The sequence below is a fragment of the Phocoena sinus genome, chromosome 5 (assembly GCF_008692025.1).
Source record: "Phocoena sinus isolate mPhoSin1 chromosome 5, mPhoSin1.pri, whole genome shotgun sequence".
NCBI lineage: Eukaryota > Metazoa > Chordata > Mammalia > Artiodactyla > Phocoenidae > Phocoena > Phocoena sinus.
Window position 1 is genome coordinate 82,014,888 of NC_045767.1, and position 20,779 is coordinate 82,035,666.

The following is a 20,779-nucleotide window of genomic DNA, read 5'->3' on the forward strand; positions in this document are numbered from 1 at the left end:
TAGATAGCTAGTAGGAAGCAGCAGTATAGCACAGGGAGATCAGCTTCATACTTTGCGATGACCTAGAGGGATGGGATAGTGAGGGTGGGAGGGAGGCTCAAGAGGGAGGGGATATGAGGATATATGTATGCATATGGCTGATTCACTTTGTTGTACAACAGAAACTAATACAGCATTGTGAAGCAATTATACTCCAATAAAGATGTATAAAAAAATATTGGTAGCTTTCCCAACCATGCATAAATTATGAAGCATATGTCTCAGATAATCACTGTGTTGGATTAAGCATTATAGTATCCCTTCAATATATTTCTCTCGTATATGGAATAAGGACCACCACTTGCAAAGAGACAAATGTGAAACACTCCCTGAAGACAGTGTCAGTATAAATTGTCATAAGTTGTCATCAGAGTCATTCTAAGATGAATCAACTAATACTGTTATCATCTTAAGGCCCTTAGCAACTGTAACAGAGGTTATTCAGTTGTGAATGATATGCATTAGCTTTCTGGACATGTGACAATCTAGATTTTCTTTATGCCAGAATTGCTAGGTGATCTGCACCTGTACATTATCTCTAGAAAGAGGCTATTTCTCAACTCAATATTAAAAATAAATGTAATGTTTTAGAGGCAGAGAGATGTGCAATAAATACAGGAGAAACTTTGTTTTACAGAAATATAACTTCTATGAAAGCTGCATTCTATAGATATTATGTAAAATTTTTAAAGAGTTAAAAGGTTATCAGAATATGAAGTAGTTAGTATGGATAGTCCTGAAAGAATTATCATTCTCTTTGAATTTTATGTACACTTTGGAATAATCATGAAATAGTAAATGTTCACTTTGTTTTAAAAGGGGGGAAAAACTATTAAGAAACTGACAACTCACACTTATTCTATATCTCAGTGATAATCAGTTGGTACTAATCATTCATAGATATTCCGTACATTTATGCGTGTATTCAGCTATACAGTTTTTTAATGTTTTTAGTTAAAATTTCAATATGAAGGGTTTTTTTCAGGTTAATAAAGGAAGAGTTACTTCATCATTTTTAACGGCTGTCTAGCATCACATAGTACAGACTCATTTTAATGTATTTAACCAGACTCTATACATTAGAATGCACATAGCATATACATACTTTCAAAGTAAAATATTGTGGTTTAAATTTGAAACGACTTATTTTATATGTCCCAATATTTTTTTGGTAGCTGTGCTGAAAACTTTGTAATATCTTAAATATGAGGTGATTTTTGCTAGAGAAGGGAACTTGAGAGAATGGTGTATCAAATATGTTTGCCTACGACAAACCCATCCTCACTAGCAAAGCCATGATTTATTCACTCTCCTATAAGCGGCTAGTGCTTCAGAGGAGACCAGGTGCCTCTCTGGACCTGTGATAATGAAACTTCACTGGGTAAAACCAGTCATGTGGATGTCTTCCCCTTGTGTGATTGTTTTAGGAGTAGGCATTGGCTCATTTTGATCATTGTTCTTTAAGGGTAGTCTGCTGAGTGGCTTATGTGTAGAATATCCTTACTCTTAAAATGAGACACAAGATAGGAACTTTACTTTTTCTGGATTTTATCTTCAAGTAACATCTACAAATGCAGTGGCCATCTTAGGACTATAGGACATAAATCCAGTAAAATTTCCCAGACTCCAAGTCACAACCGTGACTTTGTAAATCTCTGAATTAACCAACTTGAATCAACTCATCTTCCAATTTTTAATATGTGAGATAATACAACCCTTATTTTTCAGCCACTTTAATTTGTACTTGCTGTTTTTTGAAGCCTAAAGCATTCTGATACCAATAGAAATGTCTTTGCATTTCTCTTGTACTTATTGCTTCCTGGTGATACCATAATTCAAAGCAGGTAAGATATATGCTTGAGATGAGTCTCTGTCTGAGGTCATGACTGGACTTAATTCAACAGAGGTGATTCAACAGAGGTAGCCCAACAAGGCCAAGTACCAGAAGTGAGAGATGAAGCATCTTAGAGGAGAGGGGACCATGAGAATTATTGATCTTCAGTCACTGGCACATGGGGGCTTTCTTTCATATTTTGTTGTGCTGCACCAGGTACATTATACTTACAAAGCATGAAGATGACTAAAATTATTTCTGTGTAATATGAATCTTACTACTGCACTCTTCAAAAAATTTATGTATGAGGACACAGACAAAGTTTATTTCTGCTGTATATTCTGCTTTGGAAGTCTTTATGTATATAAATGTGTATATATGAGTGTGTGCATGTGCATACATGGGTACATACACACACACATACACACACGCACACACAAACACAGAGTTATTCATTTGCTTTCATTTAGCACTTTATTGAAAGCAAATGTGAGGAAGCCAAAGATGTTTTTCCGAGCTCATCTTATGTTGTTCCTTGGTTTTCATGTTAACTGACTTCAGTAGCCAACATTAGTAAAATTCCTTTTCCGTTGCAATTCTCTTTCTCAAGGTTTGAATTCATTTCTTTTTATTTTTCTCATACATACATAGTTTGATTTGGAAATTTTACACATTGACAAGAAAAAAGACTTAACCAAATGAATCAGTATGACATCTCTTGTCTTAGCTGTGTCTTGGCAGATAGGATATTCTTGTAGCTCAGGGAAGAAAAGAATGTCTTGCAGCACCCTTAGGAAGTGTAATCAATTATGTCTGTCTCTGACTTAAAAAAAAAACTAATATCTGTTAAGTGAACATTGTTTTCACTTAAGAAAAATACATACATATAAAATATTGTTCCTTTTTATTTAGAAGAAAACAAGTAATACCTCCATTTGCTGCTATACTTTCAGATAATGAATTCATACACACACAGAGATTTATTTGGTTAACCATACATGCAAGTAAAGAATGTTCAGTTCTGATATGCTACTGAAAGTAGACAGTAATAAACGAATACAGATGCAATTCCAATTATTTTTAAATGTAAAGTTTCTCATAATTCTATGTAACTATTGTTATAGCATTCAGCTACTACTAGAAGATTACAGCTTAGAAATCACTGACACATAACTCAGGACTGAAATACTTTTCCAAGCAATGTTTGTGAACATGTTAATTTTAAATGCACATTTCCATTTATTGTGAACACATGCTTCTATGAATTGTATTCATGTCTAACATAGCTAATCATTTTATTTTTGGAATGAGCTCCATAAATATTCTGTGGATGCTGACTGATGATTATAATTTATTCTATCAAACATTACCCAGAGATATGTGGAATATTTGGAAATTGGACTTCCTTGCAGGATTACTCATTTTCAAACATATTTCAATGTTTTCAAAATATTATTAAGTCAGTTTGAAAAATTCCCAATAATAAACCCTTAAGGTTCATAAACTTGTAAATTTATTCTATAATAAGAGAATCTGAAGAGTTTCCTATTTTTCAAATTGCTACTGAAATAGTTTAGAGCATAGACAAATAATATCTTTTTTACTATGTCTATGTACTTCACTTTTTAGTGAAGTACAGAATTAGTATTTTAAATTGAATTTTGTCAAAATAAAATTATTTAAATCTGTAAATGTGAAATAGTCACCTTTTATTTATTCATAGAAAGGTGTAATGATACTGAAACATGAATTCAGTTTAATATGAGTCAGTTGGGTTTCATTAATAATTTCTTAATGTTTGATATTTCACATTTTATGAAGTCTTATGTTTGATATTTTAAACTTTATGAAGTTCCAAATTGAAACAATGACCCAGTTTCTGTAAAATGCTCTAAAAGTAACCTATATGGGTCAGGCAAATCTAGCTCAGTTTCTCACATCTATCACAATAAGCTTTATGCACTGAAAATTCCATTGTGATCCAACAAAACAAGCATATAATATGATGCCTTTTAGCCAAACTATAATCAAACCATTTGTTTGTACTGAAAGATAGTGTATGTAAGTGGAGGCCTATGCAACTTTTTAATAAATAAAACTGTATATTAGGGAGACATTAAACACCGTAGCCATGCTCCACTGTAATGATATGCATCTTCCCATGTAAGACTTCTACAAAGTGACCACCTCAGGAGACAGTCTCAATATGTCTTTTTGCTTAAGCACTTGTGGTGGGCCGAAGAATGACCCCCAATGATATTGGCATCCTTACCCTCATAATCTGTGAATTGTACTTTATATGGCTAAAAGAACTTATGTGACAATATTAAGGTTCTTGAGGTGGGCACATTATCCTGGATTATGGAGGTGGGCCTTAAACATGATCACAAGGGTCCTTATAAGAGGGAAGCAAGAAGGGCAAAGAAGGAAGAAGGCAGTGCCATGTCAGAATCAGGGTGAAAAAAGGTGATGTGGTGTGGGGTCACAGCCAACAAATGAGGGCACAGCCTCTAGAAACTGAAAAAAGGCAAGAAAACAGATTCTCCTCAGAGCCTCCATGTGGGACAAACTCTGCCAACACCTTTCTCTTAGCCGTAGAAGACTCATTTTGGACTTCTACCTCCAGACCTATAAGAGAATAGATTTGCATTGTTTTAAGCCACTAAGTTTGTGGTAATTTGTTCCAGAAGCAATAAGAAAACTAACATAGTATCCTAGTTTCTGTGGTTCTCCCCACTCATCATTTTGGTTATGTTTTCACTTGCTTGTGTCACATCACATTTTTCTAATGTAAAGAATGTTTGTGAAATGAAATATAAAAGAATATAGAAAATGAAAGACTTGAGGCTAAAGAATCACCTTGTGAATCATAGAACTTGGTTTAAATACATTGTCACGATGTGTTCTGTAAGATCTTACTATATTTTTAGTTTATGATTTAGAATCAATGTTCTCAAAAATAAAAACAGCAAACAAGGGCTTTATCACTTCTGTTACTCTTCTTAAATTGCCACTTAAAGTGTATGTGGACAACACTGGCAAATTCCTGTGTGAATGCTAGGTGTAGATATACAATATAAGAATTAGAAAAAATTTTTAATATTTATGATGATGATTGATTTCGTTCTTTCTGACTATTTAGTTCTCTTACTAATTGAGATCTACATGATTCCTTTATGATATATATATATATATATATATATTCATATTCTGAATGACGTATTTGCAGGTCTGAGAGAGACAGGGAGTGGCACATAGGGAAAGTACTGTCTTGAGGAAAAGAGAGTTGTTCTGTTCTGTTTATGGACATTGAGCAAAATACTCTTGATATTCACATATGAATTTATGGGTTTTTTTATATTGCTACATTCCATCCTGAGAATTAAAAACTCCTAGTTACCCTGGTTACTTAAAGGACCAGATGACTTCACAGGCAAATTCTATCAAACATTTAGAGGAGAGCTAACATCTATCCTTCTGAAACTGTTCCAAGAAAATTGCAGAGGAAGGAACACTCCCAAACACATTCTGTGAGGCCACCCTGATACCAAAACCAGACAAAGATACCAGAAAAAAAGAAAATTACAGGCCAATATCACTGATGAACATAGACACAAAAATCCTCAACAAAATACCAGCAAACCAAATCGAATAATACATTAAAAGGATCATACACCATGATCAAGTGTGATTTATCCCAGGGATGCAGGGATTTTTCAGTATCAATCAGTGTGATACTCCACATCAACAAATTGAAGAATAAAAACAATATGATCATCTCAATAGATGCAGAAAAAGCTTTTGACAAAAATCAACACCTATTTATGATAAAAATTCTCCAGAAAGTGGGCATAGAGAGAACATACCTCAACATAGTAAAGGCCATATACGACAGACCTACAGCTAACATCATACTCAGTGGTGAAAAGCTGAAAGTATTTCCTCTAAGATCAGGAACAAGACAAGGATGTCCACTCGCGCCACTTTTATTCAACATAGTTTTGGAAGTCCTAGCTACACCAGTCAGAGAAGGAAAAGAAATAAAAGGAATCAAAATTGGAAAAGAAGAAGTTAAACTGTCACTGTATACAGATGACATGATACCACATATAGAAAATCCTAAAGATGCTACCAGAAAACTATTAGAGCTCATCAATGAATTTGGTAAGGTTGCAGGTTACAAAATTAATACACAGAAATCTGTTGCATTTCTATACACTAACAGTGAAAGATCTGAAAGAAATTCAAGAAACAATCCCGTTTACCATCACATCTAAAAGAATAAAATACCTAGGAATAAACCTACCTAAGGTGACAAAAAACTGTACTCTGAAAACTATAAGACGCTGATGAAAGAAATTAAAGATGACACAAACAGATGGAAAGATATACCATGTTCTTGGATTGGAAGAATCCATACTGTCAAAATGACTATACTACCCAAGGAAATCTACAGATTCAGTGCAATCCCTATCAAATTACCAATGGCATTTTTCACAGAACCAGAACGAAATATCTTAAAATTTGTATGGAGACACAAAAGACCCCAAATAGCCACAGCAATCTTGAGAAACATTTTTAGATTTTAAATAGTAATGTGTCATGATGGTAGTGCCTTGTTTTTTGCATGAATAGTTATCTTTAAGACATTTTTCTCTTGGAACATAATGCCTCATTCTTATATGATTTAAACACTGATTTGCCATATTTTAGATGCTGTGAATTACTTGAGTATACTCAGTGTATGTATTTCTCCATCAGTCATTTGATAAATACTAATATAAATTCATATGACTTATTTTGCTAACAAAGAGATACCCACAAAGTATGTTTTTTTTACACCATCATATCTTGTTATTCCAATTATTTTAAATGGAGTTTTATATATTTGCATGACTGAAGCATTAATTGAGACGTTTCTGAGCATTCATAGGATTGGCTTTTTTGTACACACTGATTTAAGAGCATAATAAGAATATGTAATTGGATTTTTTAAGGGCGAACCCTATGAATTACCCTCCTAGTAGAGAAATACAACAATATTTTATTTAAATTATTTTAATTGTACCATATTAGATTACTAGAGTTATGGAACCAACCAATACAATCCTTGTATGTCTCTTATGTAAGAACGTTTTAAAACAGTTATACTTAAGATTCATTTTATATGCTTCATCTATAAATTTGTTGTAACTAAACGGGAGAAAATGGCTGCTACTTTTTATCTAGATATGGAAGTTAAAACAAACATCACTTTCCTAAATTTAGCAGAAAAGAGGTTGGTTCATTTATTTTATATATAATAAGAACTTACTGAATAGATGATATGTGCATAAACCTAGCAATATCATTTTTATTATATGCTGCAGTATGTTGTGGCAAATAAAGGAACTTCTTTGCCCCAGAGGTGACTTTTTCATTATCGTTCTTAACCAGTTTTGTTCTTATACTGCTATAAATCATATTGGAGTGAATAAGTTAGCATCAAATAATTCTGTATCTAATTTATAATCCTGTAATTATGTTTATCTTCCCTGGCAGTCATCATAAGACCTCTTTTTAAGTTAAACAATACTACTTTAAAATTAGTGCAAATAACTAATAGCATTCAACATATTACATAATATTTATTAAATAAACTTTATCAATAGATGGCAAATATACTTAAGTTGGAGCTTTGAATGTGGGTTGAATTAAAATGGCATGTTTTTGTGTTTCTTTTTTTCTTTTGGAATAGTCTATATATAAAGAAATACTCGTTTATCTTATTACTCCTTCCACCTTATGTTCAGATATTGATCTTTCTGATTGCTGCATTCCAATTTGAATTGAGAGGGCCTGGTTATGTAATGTTAAATTCAGAGCTTCCTTGGAATGCCTGATCCACACCACAACTGAATGAATCCTGGGCCAGTTAGATATTTCACAGCTGATCTTTACCTCATCAGATCATCATAGTACTCCTGACAACATATAAGAGTGAATTAAATTAGTTTCCCAGAGCGACCATGAGATGTATGACTCATACGCTCAGGAGACAATAGGATAGTGTTTTTCAGGTCACTGTTCTGGAGTCCAGTGACTATTATTTGACTACTGAGAGTCTGAAAAGTTATTCAACATCACCATACCTATTCCCTCCTCTGTGAAATTGGTACTAGTAACTTCATCTCAAAAGAAGTGACAAGTAAGATATATGTGAACATGTTTGATAAGTTTAAAGCGTTAGTATAAATCTCAAACTCATGGTATCCCGGGTAATGTACTTTGCATACAACTAATTTATTTGGCTTTCTTTTTAAAAAAAAACGTGAATCTGTTTTTTTCTGTTTCTACTCTTAATCCAAAGCATCTATGTGCTTGTCTGTGTGTCACTTCTTCTGTGTTGTAGGTTTCTCTCAAAAGACTCAGTCTATCTGGAATGAAGTGTTATTAACCCATCCCAAAGCAAATGACTGATGTTAATAATGATAACAATGTGGATAGTTACAGCAACAAATAGTATACCGTGTGCATTTATGTGATACTTTACAAATTTTTAATGCATTTTTATAAGCACGTCAACTCTGTGAGGTAGTAAAATAACTGACCTCCGTGTTATATATGTAAAAATCGAAACTCCAATAGATTCCTTTGAGAATTCTATCTGGTATTTGTTATTGTAATCTGCTTTTTTTTTTAATCAAATACTTTATTTGAAAATTGTCTATTGTTGGGGTAGAAAAATTTTATTGCATAAATTTTCCAATGAAAAAATAGTGAAACTTTTATGAAAAGTTGAAGCCTTAATGCTTTTATAAGATTATGGCATTTTTTTCTGTGGATATTAGTAGATTAGGATACATTTGACCATATCATTGTAGTCTTTTCTCATCCTTTACTATGGGTTTTAAGAATATCCTTAGTATCAGGGTTACTGAAAATCATTTTTTATATTTAAATTAAAAGTAAATATAAAGAAAAATCTGAGTGTAAAGCACATTGGAACATTCAATTATTTTATTTCCCTTTTATCATCAAGCATATTTAGGATGATTTACTTTTGATGACTTTGATATAATTATAAAAGTACTCTTACTGGTGTAAATTGATCAGTAATCTTTAATCTAATATTAAGGTTAATTTAATTTTGACTCACAGCGACTGAAATCATAAAAAAGAAGACAGACTTTTAAACTCCTGTTTTTGAAATGTAGCTAGTCTTTAAACAATCAATATTATATCTTATACAAAAATAATATTCCAGATGTTGCCTACCTTTTGATTTTTCAGTATCTTAATTTATAAAAAGCATTTGATATAGAAATCATAATAGAATGTAAATTATTTTGAAAAGTAAATGCTGTAAAGCATTGTTTTCTACAGAACAGTGATGACAATGATTGCAGTATATTATTTGTGTAGAATGTGTTGGTTTATATACCTCTTCACATACACTATCTCACCAGGTAGAAGGCTTTCTTGATTCTTCTTTGGTTAACATTAAGTAAGATGTTTGGGACTCATTACAGTGTCTAATGTTTATAACAAATGTCGCTTATTTCGGTTTTTTTACATACACATAAATAGTATTTTTGCAAATTAAATAGTATATAATATGCAAATGATCAGTTCACATGTTTAGATAACTAAATGGATGGGGTGGATGTGTCTAATGTCCATATTATATTTTAATATCTGATCTATACATATATAACCATATGAAATTCTTTTTGATTCAAGACAATTTTCTGTGAAACAAACACTTCCATAATTGTAAATTTTAACCTTTATGCCCTACTCAAAAATGACTAGTAATTTGGTTTGTTGATATCAAACATTGATTGTTTAAATAATAAAAGATTTGTAATTGCCCATTTACATCTGAAAATTGTAAGAATAAACACAGATTGTAAATTAATTTTATTATTATAAGAGCTGTAGTAATTAGAAAAAAGGACGATAGTAGGCAGTAAAACAACAGTAGGCCAAGAGACAAAACATAATATATATAATATGTGTATATATATTTATTTTAAACATTATAATTTAATGATTTGAGATCAGCAATAATATTATATTTACAAAATATTTAAATATCAAATTTTATAATGTATACTTTCATTTTTCATTATTTCTACTTTGAATGCATTTTTGATAATAGCTGATTGTTTCTGTAACAATTATGAATATAACTGAGTTTATATAGCTGCTCATTGTATAAAATCCTGAGATAGATTTATGAGTTTATTTTTTCAAGGCGTGATGTGAAAATTGTATTGCTTTAACTGCAAAAACATGTCTTTTAACTTGAGACAGCTTCCTCTTAAGGGTTTTCTATGTAATAGGAAAGTACTGCTATTTTTAAAAAGTGTCAATACACTAAAATATTTGCACTACCTATTTGTAATGCATGTTGAGGACAGCCACATTTACATTAATGTTATTATACAATTGTCTGATAATCATCTTTAGACACTAAATCTACACAAGAGAACTTTAGAACATGTTGACCCTCAGGATTAGCTGTTATGCTAAACTGACTGATGAGAATGGAATATTGGCTTTTATTAATCTTCCACTGATAACATGAAATGTATTTTTCAGTTTAAGACATTTACTAATGAATCAATTTTAATTTAGGGACTAAATAAAATCCTCAGTAAGCCTGGCAAATGATAGCCTTGAGTAAACTCAAAGCATTTTCACTCTAAATCAAAATGAGTTCTGCCCTAAATGCTCCTTATCCAACTAGTAGCCTTGCAAGGATTCAGAGGTATTGGTCATATCAAAAAAGGAAGCATCTTTTTAAGAAAGGAAGGAAAGAAAGAAGGGAAGGAAAGAAGGAAGGAAGGAAGGGCGGAAAGAAAAAGAAAGAAGAAAGAAGGAAGGAAGAAAGGGAGGGAGGGAGGGAGAGGAAGGGAGGAAGGAAGGAAGGAAGGGAGGAACTCTATTGGGTCTAGAAAGTTTCGGAGTAAAATTTACTGTAAGGAGGCCATTCTGACCTTGAGTGTCTTTTTCAGAGTAGGAATCAATTTCATTATATGTATATTTATTTACCCTTGAGTAAATCTGCTAACCCAGATCTATTTAGCCCAATTGCCACAAAATATGCCTAGTTTGTGTTTCTGTTTCAATAGTGATGTCTGATTATTCTCTTTGGAGATTTAAAGTTATTCTAAATTATAGGATATTGGCATTTGTGAATAGCAATCTTTAAGGTTAGTGCCATTATTTGGCTGTACATGAGGAATATGAGTCCATTCTTAAAAATGGTTTTACTTATGGGATTAGTTTATTATTATATTAATTTATATAAATTAAATTTTTAGATATATTTTAATATTTAGAGTTTTTACTGATTTTATTTTTTAGGTTTGGCTAAAAGCATTTCAACACCATATGTTCATTGCCTATAAAATAAATAATATGATAATCAGTGAATTTATTTTACTACTGCCTAAGTAAAGCTCTGTGGTTCTATTTTCTTAATTATTTTTTTTATAAGAGAGTGAGTTTTTCCTACCAAATCATCCTGTCTTCACATTGGCAATATCCTATGGGCCAGTTAATGTTGCTTAAGAAGTATTTAACTCCTAACTCAAAATCATGCTGTGTTCAATCAAATATTAAATTAGTTAATATGAATAAACTGAATGAATTTTTTAATGTCTAGTTTTTTTTTAGGTATACTGTAGATATTTCCTTAACAAGTCTAAAACCCTAAATTGACCAAAACCTTATTTAAATCTGTGTAATTAGGAACTAAAATAAAATTGGTATTGGTGTTAATAATGATTTACTATGTAGAAACTTATTATTTTTTTCTTTTCTTCTCTTTTGACTTCAGGTGCAATAACAGAACCCAGTGTGCAGTGGTGGCAGGTCCCGATGTTTTTCCAGATCCATGTCCGGGAACCTATAAATACCTTGAAGTGCAGTATGAATGTGTCCCTTACAGTATGTATATTCCTGTACTTTTCTTATAAAAAGGAAAGATATTAAGCTTTGTTTTGCATGCATTGACAACATAGTCTCTATGAAAACATAAAAATAATCACATAAATTATATTTAAAAACTGGCTAATTTTAACTTTTCAGGGTCTTACATTTTCCCCACCCTTGGAAGAATTAGGTGTTGCCTGCATGATCCTGCAGCATTTAATTTTGACTATATATTTTTGTATATCAGTATCTATTCTAAAGCTCTTTTCTTAATGCAAGAATATAAAATATTTAGAAAAGCGATGAAAGAGTGGTATGCCAGTACTATATCCCTCCAGGTCCAAGCAAACAGAAATGAAAGTGAATAATATACTTGTATATATAGTAGTATAGAAAATGATAAATCTTGAATTTGATAGGAACAATTATATCTAAGCTTCCTGTGCTGCCAAGATATCGAGAAGTAGAAATATATTCACCCAGAGAGAGCAGATTGGAAAGAAAATACAAGGATTACATGGACTAAAACACTCTGTAGAGAATGTATCTTTTACAGTCTCAAGAACTGTGTCTTTGCAACCTTTATGTCAGAAATGATATATACCAACAACTTTTCTTTTTTCTTCAGGAATAATGAAAAATCAAACAATCAAAAATGACTCTTTTTTTTTTTGTGGTACGCGGGCCTCTCACTGTTGTGGCCTCTCCCGTTGCGGAGGACAGGCTCCGGACACGCAGGCCCAGCAGCCATGGCTCACGGGCCCTGCCGCTCCGCGGCATGTGGGTTCTTCCCGGACCGGGGCACGAACCCATGTCCCATGCATCGGCAGGAGGACTCTCAACCACTGCGCCACCAGGGAAGCCCTTTCTTGACTTTTTTATCCAAAGGTAGAATCATCATCTCAAAAGAAATATTTTTGATCTGACTAGTTAATTATTCATGGGATACCTTAGTGAAGATCACTCAGGAAATCCTGTATTCTCGTATTACATATGCAGCTCATCCCAGAGGTAGAAAACTCCTCATAAACAAATCCCAGGTTCCGACTTCCCTTGATATCTCAGAAGAAACAAAGCATCTGGGGGTCAGCAAGTTTACTGTGTCAAGAGGTAGTTCTAGGTTTGCCTCACTGATGTTTATTTAAAAAGCAGCACATTGCTCATGAGCTGTAAGTGTGTGTACTCCAATAACAATAGAGAAATTTGGCCAGCAAGAAATGAATTGAAATTTAAAAGTAATAATGAAAGCAATCAAGAGAAAATTTCATTGTTCCTTTATTTACAGTGTGATTGAATAGAGAAAGTTTATCTAGGGAAGTTTTATAAGCTTACTTTCTTTGTTGTGAAAAAGCATAAGTGTATAGGTTTTATTGAAATCTCAATTGAGGTTATGCTTCTTATATTGTTATCTCCAGGAACCCTTCTATAAAAATATAAAGCTAAATGACCATTTATTGTTCATTAGTGATACTTTAAAGAAATAAAATTTGTAGTCCACTTTAGAACTGTGACAGTTATACTTAGGTTGCATAATAAGATCTTTGTGAAATATGTAGAATAGCTATTTCCAAAGGCATTTAAAAAATATATTAAATAAGGTATGCCTCATTTTTAAAGACAGTTTTAAGAAACTTACAATCATTGCAACATGAAAGCTGAAGAAGTTTTGTCAAATATTTTTTTCACAATTTTTAAAATTTAAAGAATTTCACAGTTCTTTCTTCAGTTTTCTGTATTTCTTCAGAGTTCCTTTAAGGATAACTACTCCAAATTCCTCTGCCAAACTCATTCTGAAAAATCATCTTAAATCATTTCAATATAGATAAGAACTTGCTCATACACTTTTGTATAAAAGGATTGTGGTTTACCACAGATTTTGTCTCTCATAAATTTTTAGAGTTGGGCAATTTGATTCCTGAATATCCTACATTTTCAGGTTTCTGGTAATCCTGAAAATGTACTGATTGCCTTAGAAGTATGTTCATATTATATTAAAATATTTAACTGATTGTTTCATTAAATAAGAATTATAAACACAGGTGCAACCACTTTCCAGTTTATACACAGTTTAATTTATATGATATAGTATAATTGCGTTTGTTTAAATTATCTTCAGTATGTTTCAGTTAAAAGTGTAATGCGTAACTGGAAACTCATTTAGAAAATTTAACATGAACTTAAAAGAAAATAATCCAAAAGAAAGTAAAAACCGTAAAATAAACTATAGTGACTCATTTGCAAGGTAAGCTGGTTTAGTAGAAAAATGGCCAGATATCAGGAAGCCTGGTTACTTAACAAAAATTCTGGATACTTTAGCCTCAGGTAAGCTATTAAAATTTTCTGGATCTCACCTTATAGACTTTCCCTCATCTATAGTACAGTAGTCCCCTGTTATGTGTGATTTCACTTTCCTTGGTTTCAGTTATCCATGGTCAACCTCAGTCTGAAAATATTAAATGGAACTTTCCAGAAATAAACAATTCATAAGTTTTAAATCATGTGCCATTCTGAGTAGCATGATGAAATATGCCATCCTACTCGAGACGTGAATCATCCCCCTGTTTAGTGTATCCACTATATATGCTACCCACTTGTTAGTCATCTGTAACACTTCAGCTGTCACACTATCATAGTGCTTGTGTTCAAGTAACCCATATTTTAATGGCCCCAAAACACAAGAGAAGTCATGCTGGAAATTTGGATATTTTCTTACTGTGCCTAATTTATAAATTAAACTTTATCATAGATATGTATGTATAGGAAGAAAAACAGTATATATAGGGTTTGGTGCTATCTGCAGTTTCAGGAATCCACTGTGCGTCTTAGAATGTACTCCCTGTGGATAACGGGTGGGCTACTACAAGTTCTGATTTAGTTAATAATAAGCTCTTTTTCTTTTCTCCACCATAAAAACACACTGATTTTTCCATTGCTGAAAATATTCACTTATTAAAATAGCTTTCATTTATTAACATTTACTACATGGCTTATATGTTTACATACATTATTTTATTTACTTCTCACACTCTCCTCCCTGTTAGGTATGAGTGTCAGCACTTTACTGAAGAGGAAACATACTCAATAGCATTAGTAAAATGTTTCATGTAAAATGTAGAATAGCTAGGAAATGGCAGAGCCAAGAGTTGAGTTTGTCTGTAATACCTGTTCTTAAGGACGCAGCTATAGTTCTCCCCCTAGATTTTACCCTTTATATTTTCAAGAGTTATTCAGTGGTGTTCAATATTTAACTTTCATCAGTACAGTAAAGGTACATAGTGAAAGCAAATGCTTCAAGGGCCCGGACCCTTTTTCTTCTTTCTTTTGCTACTTACTTTTAAGAGGTTTGTATTCTTTTCTTAAAACAGCTGAATCACTGCAACTTTTATTTTCCCAAACACCTAATGAAGCTTTATGGCAAAGACTAATTTGTGCTATAAAAATACCACCGACAATTTAGAATGAGGCTCTTATCTAAGTAGTAACTTAAAAAGTTGTTTAAATTACCTGTATTATAGGAGAAAATCCTTGTACTTAATTAATATGCTTGTTAAAAGACCCTATTGTATTAGTAGCAGACAGACTTCATATTTAGGATTCAATATTAATATTTGAAAATTTTCTAACTGAACAACTGAATAAACAACCAAACAACAAATACTCTTAGGTTCTGTTTGTTATATAATTTAATAATATCCATTTTCATTTTGAATTTAAGATGACAAACTGCAGTGTATATGGTGATATACTTTGTTATGAATGTTTTCTTAATATTGATATGTGGAAAAATATTATTGATATTTTCTTTTTTTATATATGCTCTGTGTATATATGTTTCTATGGTAATATTTATTTTTAAGGTGATACTTTTTCATGGAAAATCTCGAAAGAAAATATAGAAATATAGAAAAATAAAAATATATAGAAAAACATCAATATTAATGATATATAAGTATATAAGAGGTAATATAGAAAAATTCAACAAAGTTTATTGTATCACACAGGAGAAGGAAAATTAAAAACATCTAAGATAAGCTTGCAATAATTTCTGCAGAGTTTTAGGAGTCAGTAAATTGGTGTATAAATGAACACTGAAATTTTTAAGAGGACTTTAACCTAAATCAACCAAATGGTGTGGCTTGTTTTGAAAAGATGACAGTGGGAAATAAAATAAGGAAAATTAGGAATTTTAAACAATTTAGTGAGGCTACTGAATTTGTCTTATACTCAGTTTTTTGAGTGTCTTGTACACAGTTTTTTCAAAATCACTAAAGTTGTATTTAATCTTTTCTTTCTACTGTCTGTAATTTCTTGTTTGGGTTCAACAGGTAGCCTGTTTTGGGGACAGTTGAATCAATACTTTTCTCTGTTCCTGTGACACCTTAGTTCCAGTATGACTTTTATAGCCTTTGCCTTTTCTTTTGAGATTTGATTTTCCTCCTTCGTGATATTTCCTCCCTAGGAGATGACCCAAATATTCAAGAGGTTAAACCTCAGCATTTACCAATGCCACAGTTTTGTTTTTGCAGCTTCCTTCTTCTCACCCCACCCCATCACTTCTAGCCTGATTTGGGATGGAAATTTTGGCATCTTTAAGTAGAGCTTCCTTCATTTAGCCAGTTTACGGGGATGACTTGTGTTAGAGAGAACACAGTAAAACAACTAACCACCTATATAGAGTATTTCTGAGCAAAAAGTCTTTACTTTAGCTTTACTTTGTATCCTGCTGATAATTTGTCTTTTTTCCAAGGCATACAGTTTCACACACATTACACTCAAAAAGTGTTTGTCTTCTCTCACAGTCCAGCATTTCTCTTCAGTTCTTTGTTTCTTCTTTATAAAAATACAAAGTACATATTACTTATTCAGTAATCTTCTCTGCTGGTAGATTTTCTTTGAAATAGACGGGGGAAGCACACAATTGGAGAGCCACTAGAAATGAGTGTTTGGTAGTGGGAAGCAGCCGCATAGCACAGGGAGATCAGCTCGGTGCTTTGTGACCACCTAGAGGGGTGGGATAAGAAGGGTGGGAGGGAGGGAGACACAAGAGGGAAGAGATATAGGAACATATGTGTATGTATAACTGATTCACTTTGTTATAAAGCAGAAACTAACACACCATCGTAAAGCAATTATACTCCAATAAAGATGTAAAAAAAAAAAAAATGAGTGTTTGGTTAAACCAATCTTATTTTATAGCACTTACAGACTTTCTCACCATTCATATTAACCATCTGAAGTTATGTATGTGATTGTCTTTATGGAAAGACCTGCAAAACAAGTAATGTTGGAAATTAATATTTACAATTAATGATATAATCTGATATTTTGTCTTTTTTTACTAAAAGAAAAAAGTACTATCTTTCAGCATTTAAAATGAACAAAAGCCTTTAAATATTTAGTTATAAATAACTAAATACATTTTGCAACTAATATTCAACTGAGTGCATATTTTAATATGTTCACACTTTGGCTCCTATTATGTAAATAAATAATTACATATTTTAAAACTCATGCTGAAATTAACCCATATGTTAAGTTTTAAAAATATCACAGAATGTCGATATAAATTGATTCCCAATGCCTCAGTACCTTTTCCAGTTTCTGATACATAGGAGACATTCAGTTAAGGCATATTGAATGATTGAAAGAAAAAAGGAAATATGGTCAAAATTTAATCCTCTAAAATCATTATGTTCATTGCTAAAATGATAAACAAAAGAAACTCTTGTTTACACACAAGACCTTATTAATTCAAAGGGAAGATCTATGGTAAAAAATATAGATTATATGAATTTTAGTTTTTCCAAATTGTTTGATGTTGTAATTGTATTCCTCAAGAATGCTAGAATGGTCCTAGCAACCAATTTGTTTTTCATATTATTCTTCTGTATGCCTCCATATAATGCATCAAGTATTGTCCCTTTATAAGAGGAATGTCAGTTATCTAAATTCTCCTTTTTAGAATGATAGTTATAACAAGAACAATAAAATTCTTCCTTTCTTTCTCCTTTTTCTTCCCACCAAAGTTTTTCTTTTTTCTTTTCTTTTCTTTTTTTTTTTTAGATATTTGAAATACAATTTTATTCTGATTCTAAACAAAAAGGAATGGGAATGACAGTAACAAATAAGATTCCACCACTGAATATTGTGATGTGACTGTAGCAGTCTTATATTTGGAACTCAAGGAGGAAACAACTGTGTTCCAAAACACCTGAATATGTAGGTCCAAAAAAATGAAGGTTTTTTTTTTTTTTAACTGCTACATTCACTCCGAAGCCCATTCATCTCCTTCAGCATCCCAAAGATTAAGCACATGTTCTGCTTAGCTATATAATAAAGTGGCAAACATGCTGCACCACTGATATCACAGGACAGTTGCCTATAAAACTAGACTTCTGATGCTGGACTCTAGCTTCACTTTCTCACAGGTCATCATCTTCATCCGGGAGGGCAGTTGGCTGAGCAACCTCTAGATCGTGCTCTTACTGCGCTGCCAACGCTGGGTCCATGATCACCTCTGGTGGGGCGAGAGCAGGCATGGCAATGAACTCCAAGTTAGGGTCTCCCATCAGTTTTCCAGCCAGAGGAAGGGCTTTTCAAAGTTGTAGTTACTTTTGGCAGAAATGTCATAGTACTGAAGATTCTTCTTTTGGTGGAAGACAATTGACTTTGACTTAACCTTTCTGTCCTTAATATCCACTTCGTTGCCACACAACAAGATGGGGATATTCTCACACACTGGTACCAGATCTCTATGCCAGTTAGGCACGTTCTTGTAAGTAACTCTCGATGTTACATCAAACATTATAATGGCACCCTGAGCTTGGATATAATAGCCATCTCTCAGTCCACCAAGTTTCTCCTGACCAGCTGTATCCCATACATTGAACTTAATATGTCCTCTGTTGGTATGGGACACAAGGGGATGGACCTCAACACCCAAGGTAGCTACATACTTCTACTCAAATTCACCAGTCAGATGACGTTTCACGAATGTAGTTTTACCAGTACCACCATCACCAACCAATGTAAGTTTGAACTGAAGTTGGGGTTCTCCTTGGGCAGCCACCGTGATGTTAACGCGGGCGGGGGCTGTGAGGGTGCGCCATGGCGACGGCGTCTGGGGCGCTGCTCCCCCGCCCGGCTCCCCCGGCCCCCAGGGCCAGGCTCATGCCTGCTCCAAGCGCAGACCGGACAGAGAGGAGACCCGCTTGGCGCAGAGGCCAGGGGCCAGTTTCTTTCTTAAATAGTTTCTACTTGACAGTATCTTGCACCTAACATATAATTCATAAAACTTCTTCGAGTGAATCAGTAATTACTTAATAGTTAATTTAAACTTTTATTGTATGTCCAAAATATGAAATATTCATAAAAATTGCTATTATAAGTTTGGAAAACAGGAAGCATAGGTGGACTATATACTTTCTTAGAAGTTTTCACCCTAAATTCTCTCCTGTTCTTGTCTAGCTGCTTCATATGTTTATGGAAATTATTCTCAACTAGTTTATATCATTTGCTTTCAAGACCTCCCTCTTTTATCTTCCTTTCATCACACAACGTCTATTGCAGACCAGGCACTATGCTAAACACTAGGTAGAATGCTAGGATAAAAATTCTGCCATAGAGGAATTTAGCCAAATGAGGCTCAAGGTCCCCAAAGTTACACTGTTCCTAGCTCAGCAAAGCAACTGAGCACTTCATGTTAGCAGTGCACCTGGAAGACATGCCCATCCCATAGCGGCTGATGTTTGTAGGGGGTGTGTGGGGGGTGTATATCTTCAGGGAAGGTTTTCTAGAGGAGATGACTCTTCAGCTGAATCTTAAAGAATGAGTAGACTTTAATGAGAAGGGCAATAATTTTTGGCAGATGGGACGATGTAAGATAAGTAACTGTTACCGTTAATATAAAACCAAAACACTTTGGTGTTTGCATGAAAAACAAAACACAGGAGTGACAGGAGATGAACCCATAGATGGGCAGGGTAGAAATCATGACTTACCTGTATGCTGGGATTCTTCTGAGCCCTAATACTCATCACAGTGTGGAGCATAAAGATAATAAACTATTTTTAATGTAATTAACTAATATATTAATAAGAAATACTTGTTTGAAGATCTGCAAAAAGCAATTTTGACTAATTTAAGTTGAAAAATGAAGCCTTTTGTGGCGGGAGGGAGGGTGGGAAATACAAAGTAATAGTTCCAGAATCAAAAGAAGAAAGGTGAAAAACAGGTCTGAAAAAATAAGATCCAGTGATCTAGTGAACAAGAGTTAGTGGACAGTCTCTTAAGTACTCTGCGTTTGGATGAATCAGTTACAAAAATGGTCCATCTGATCTAAGTCCTGTAGTGATCTGGGCTAGGACATCAGGACTGCATGAAACTAGAACTGAGTAGTTGCTGCACCTTTTAAATAGGGTCTGCTCTTTGCTATTTCCTGTCATTTCCATTACTTATTTTATTGTACTTGGTTCATTATACTCTTAAAATATCTCCTGGCTTCTGAATATACTTAAATTTACAACTCTTGTTCTAGAGTTTGTATCTAATCAATGCTAATAGGTGTAAAAGCACTCTAAATAGTTACTATATATATATTTTTTATTTTCAAAATATGTAGTATTAAGTTCTTGCACCAACAATAATTCTACCAATAGAAGTTTATCAGTACGTATTATGGGTTAATCAGTGTGTTAAGTGCTGGGGAAAAGTAGAGTTCGGCCTTATGGATCTGGTGGTCCCGTGGATAAGGCAAATAATATACACATTAACCAATACATATAATCGTAAATGATAAAATGCAAGAAGAAAATAAACACAGTTGTACAATAGAAAGCAATAAAAGGGCTAGCTTATATAGGTGTGATAAAAGACTGCTCTCAAGAGAGGGTACTTGAAACCTGAAGAATGAGAATGAGACAGTCAGGCAAAGAGCCTGGGAAAGAGCTTTCAAAGCAGAGAGATCATTAGCTCCAAAAAGTG

The 20,779-nt window shown here is 33.1% G+C and overlaps 1 protein-coding gene and 1 pseudogene across 4 annotated transcripts in view; one reads left to right on the forward strand and one right to left on the reverse strand.

Moving 5' to 3' along the window:
* ADGRL3 (adhesion G protein-coupled receptor L3) overlaps window positions 1–20,779 on the forward strand; it is a 703,409-nt gene that overhangs the window by 291,281 nt on the left and 391,349 nt on the right. For all 4 annotated transcript variants that reach the window (XM_032632860.1, XM_032632862.1, XM_032632861.1 and 1 more), the window contains exon 4: window positions 11,703–11,812. In XM_032632860.1, the coding sequence (XP_032488751.1) occupies window positions 11,703–11,812 (110 nt within the window). The remainder of the gene's footprint in view (window positions 1–11,702; window positions 11,813–20,779) is intronic.
* Window positions 18,220–19,833, reverse strand: LOC116754491 (annotated as a pseudogene).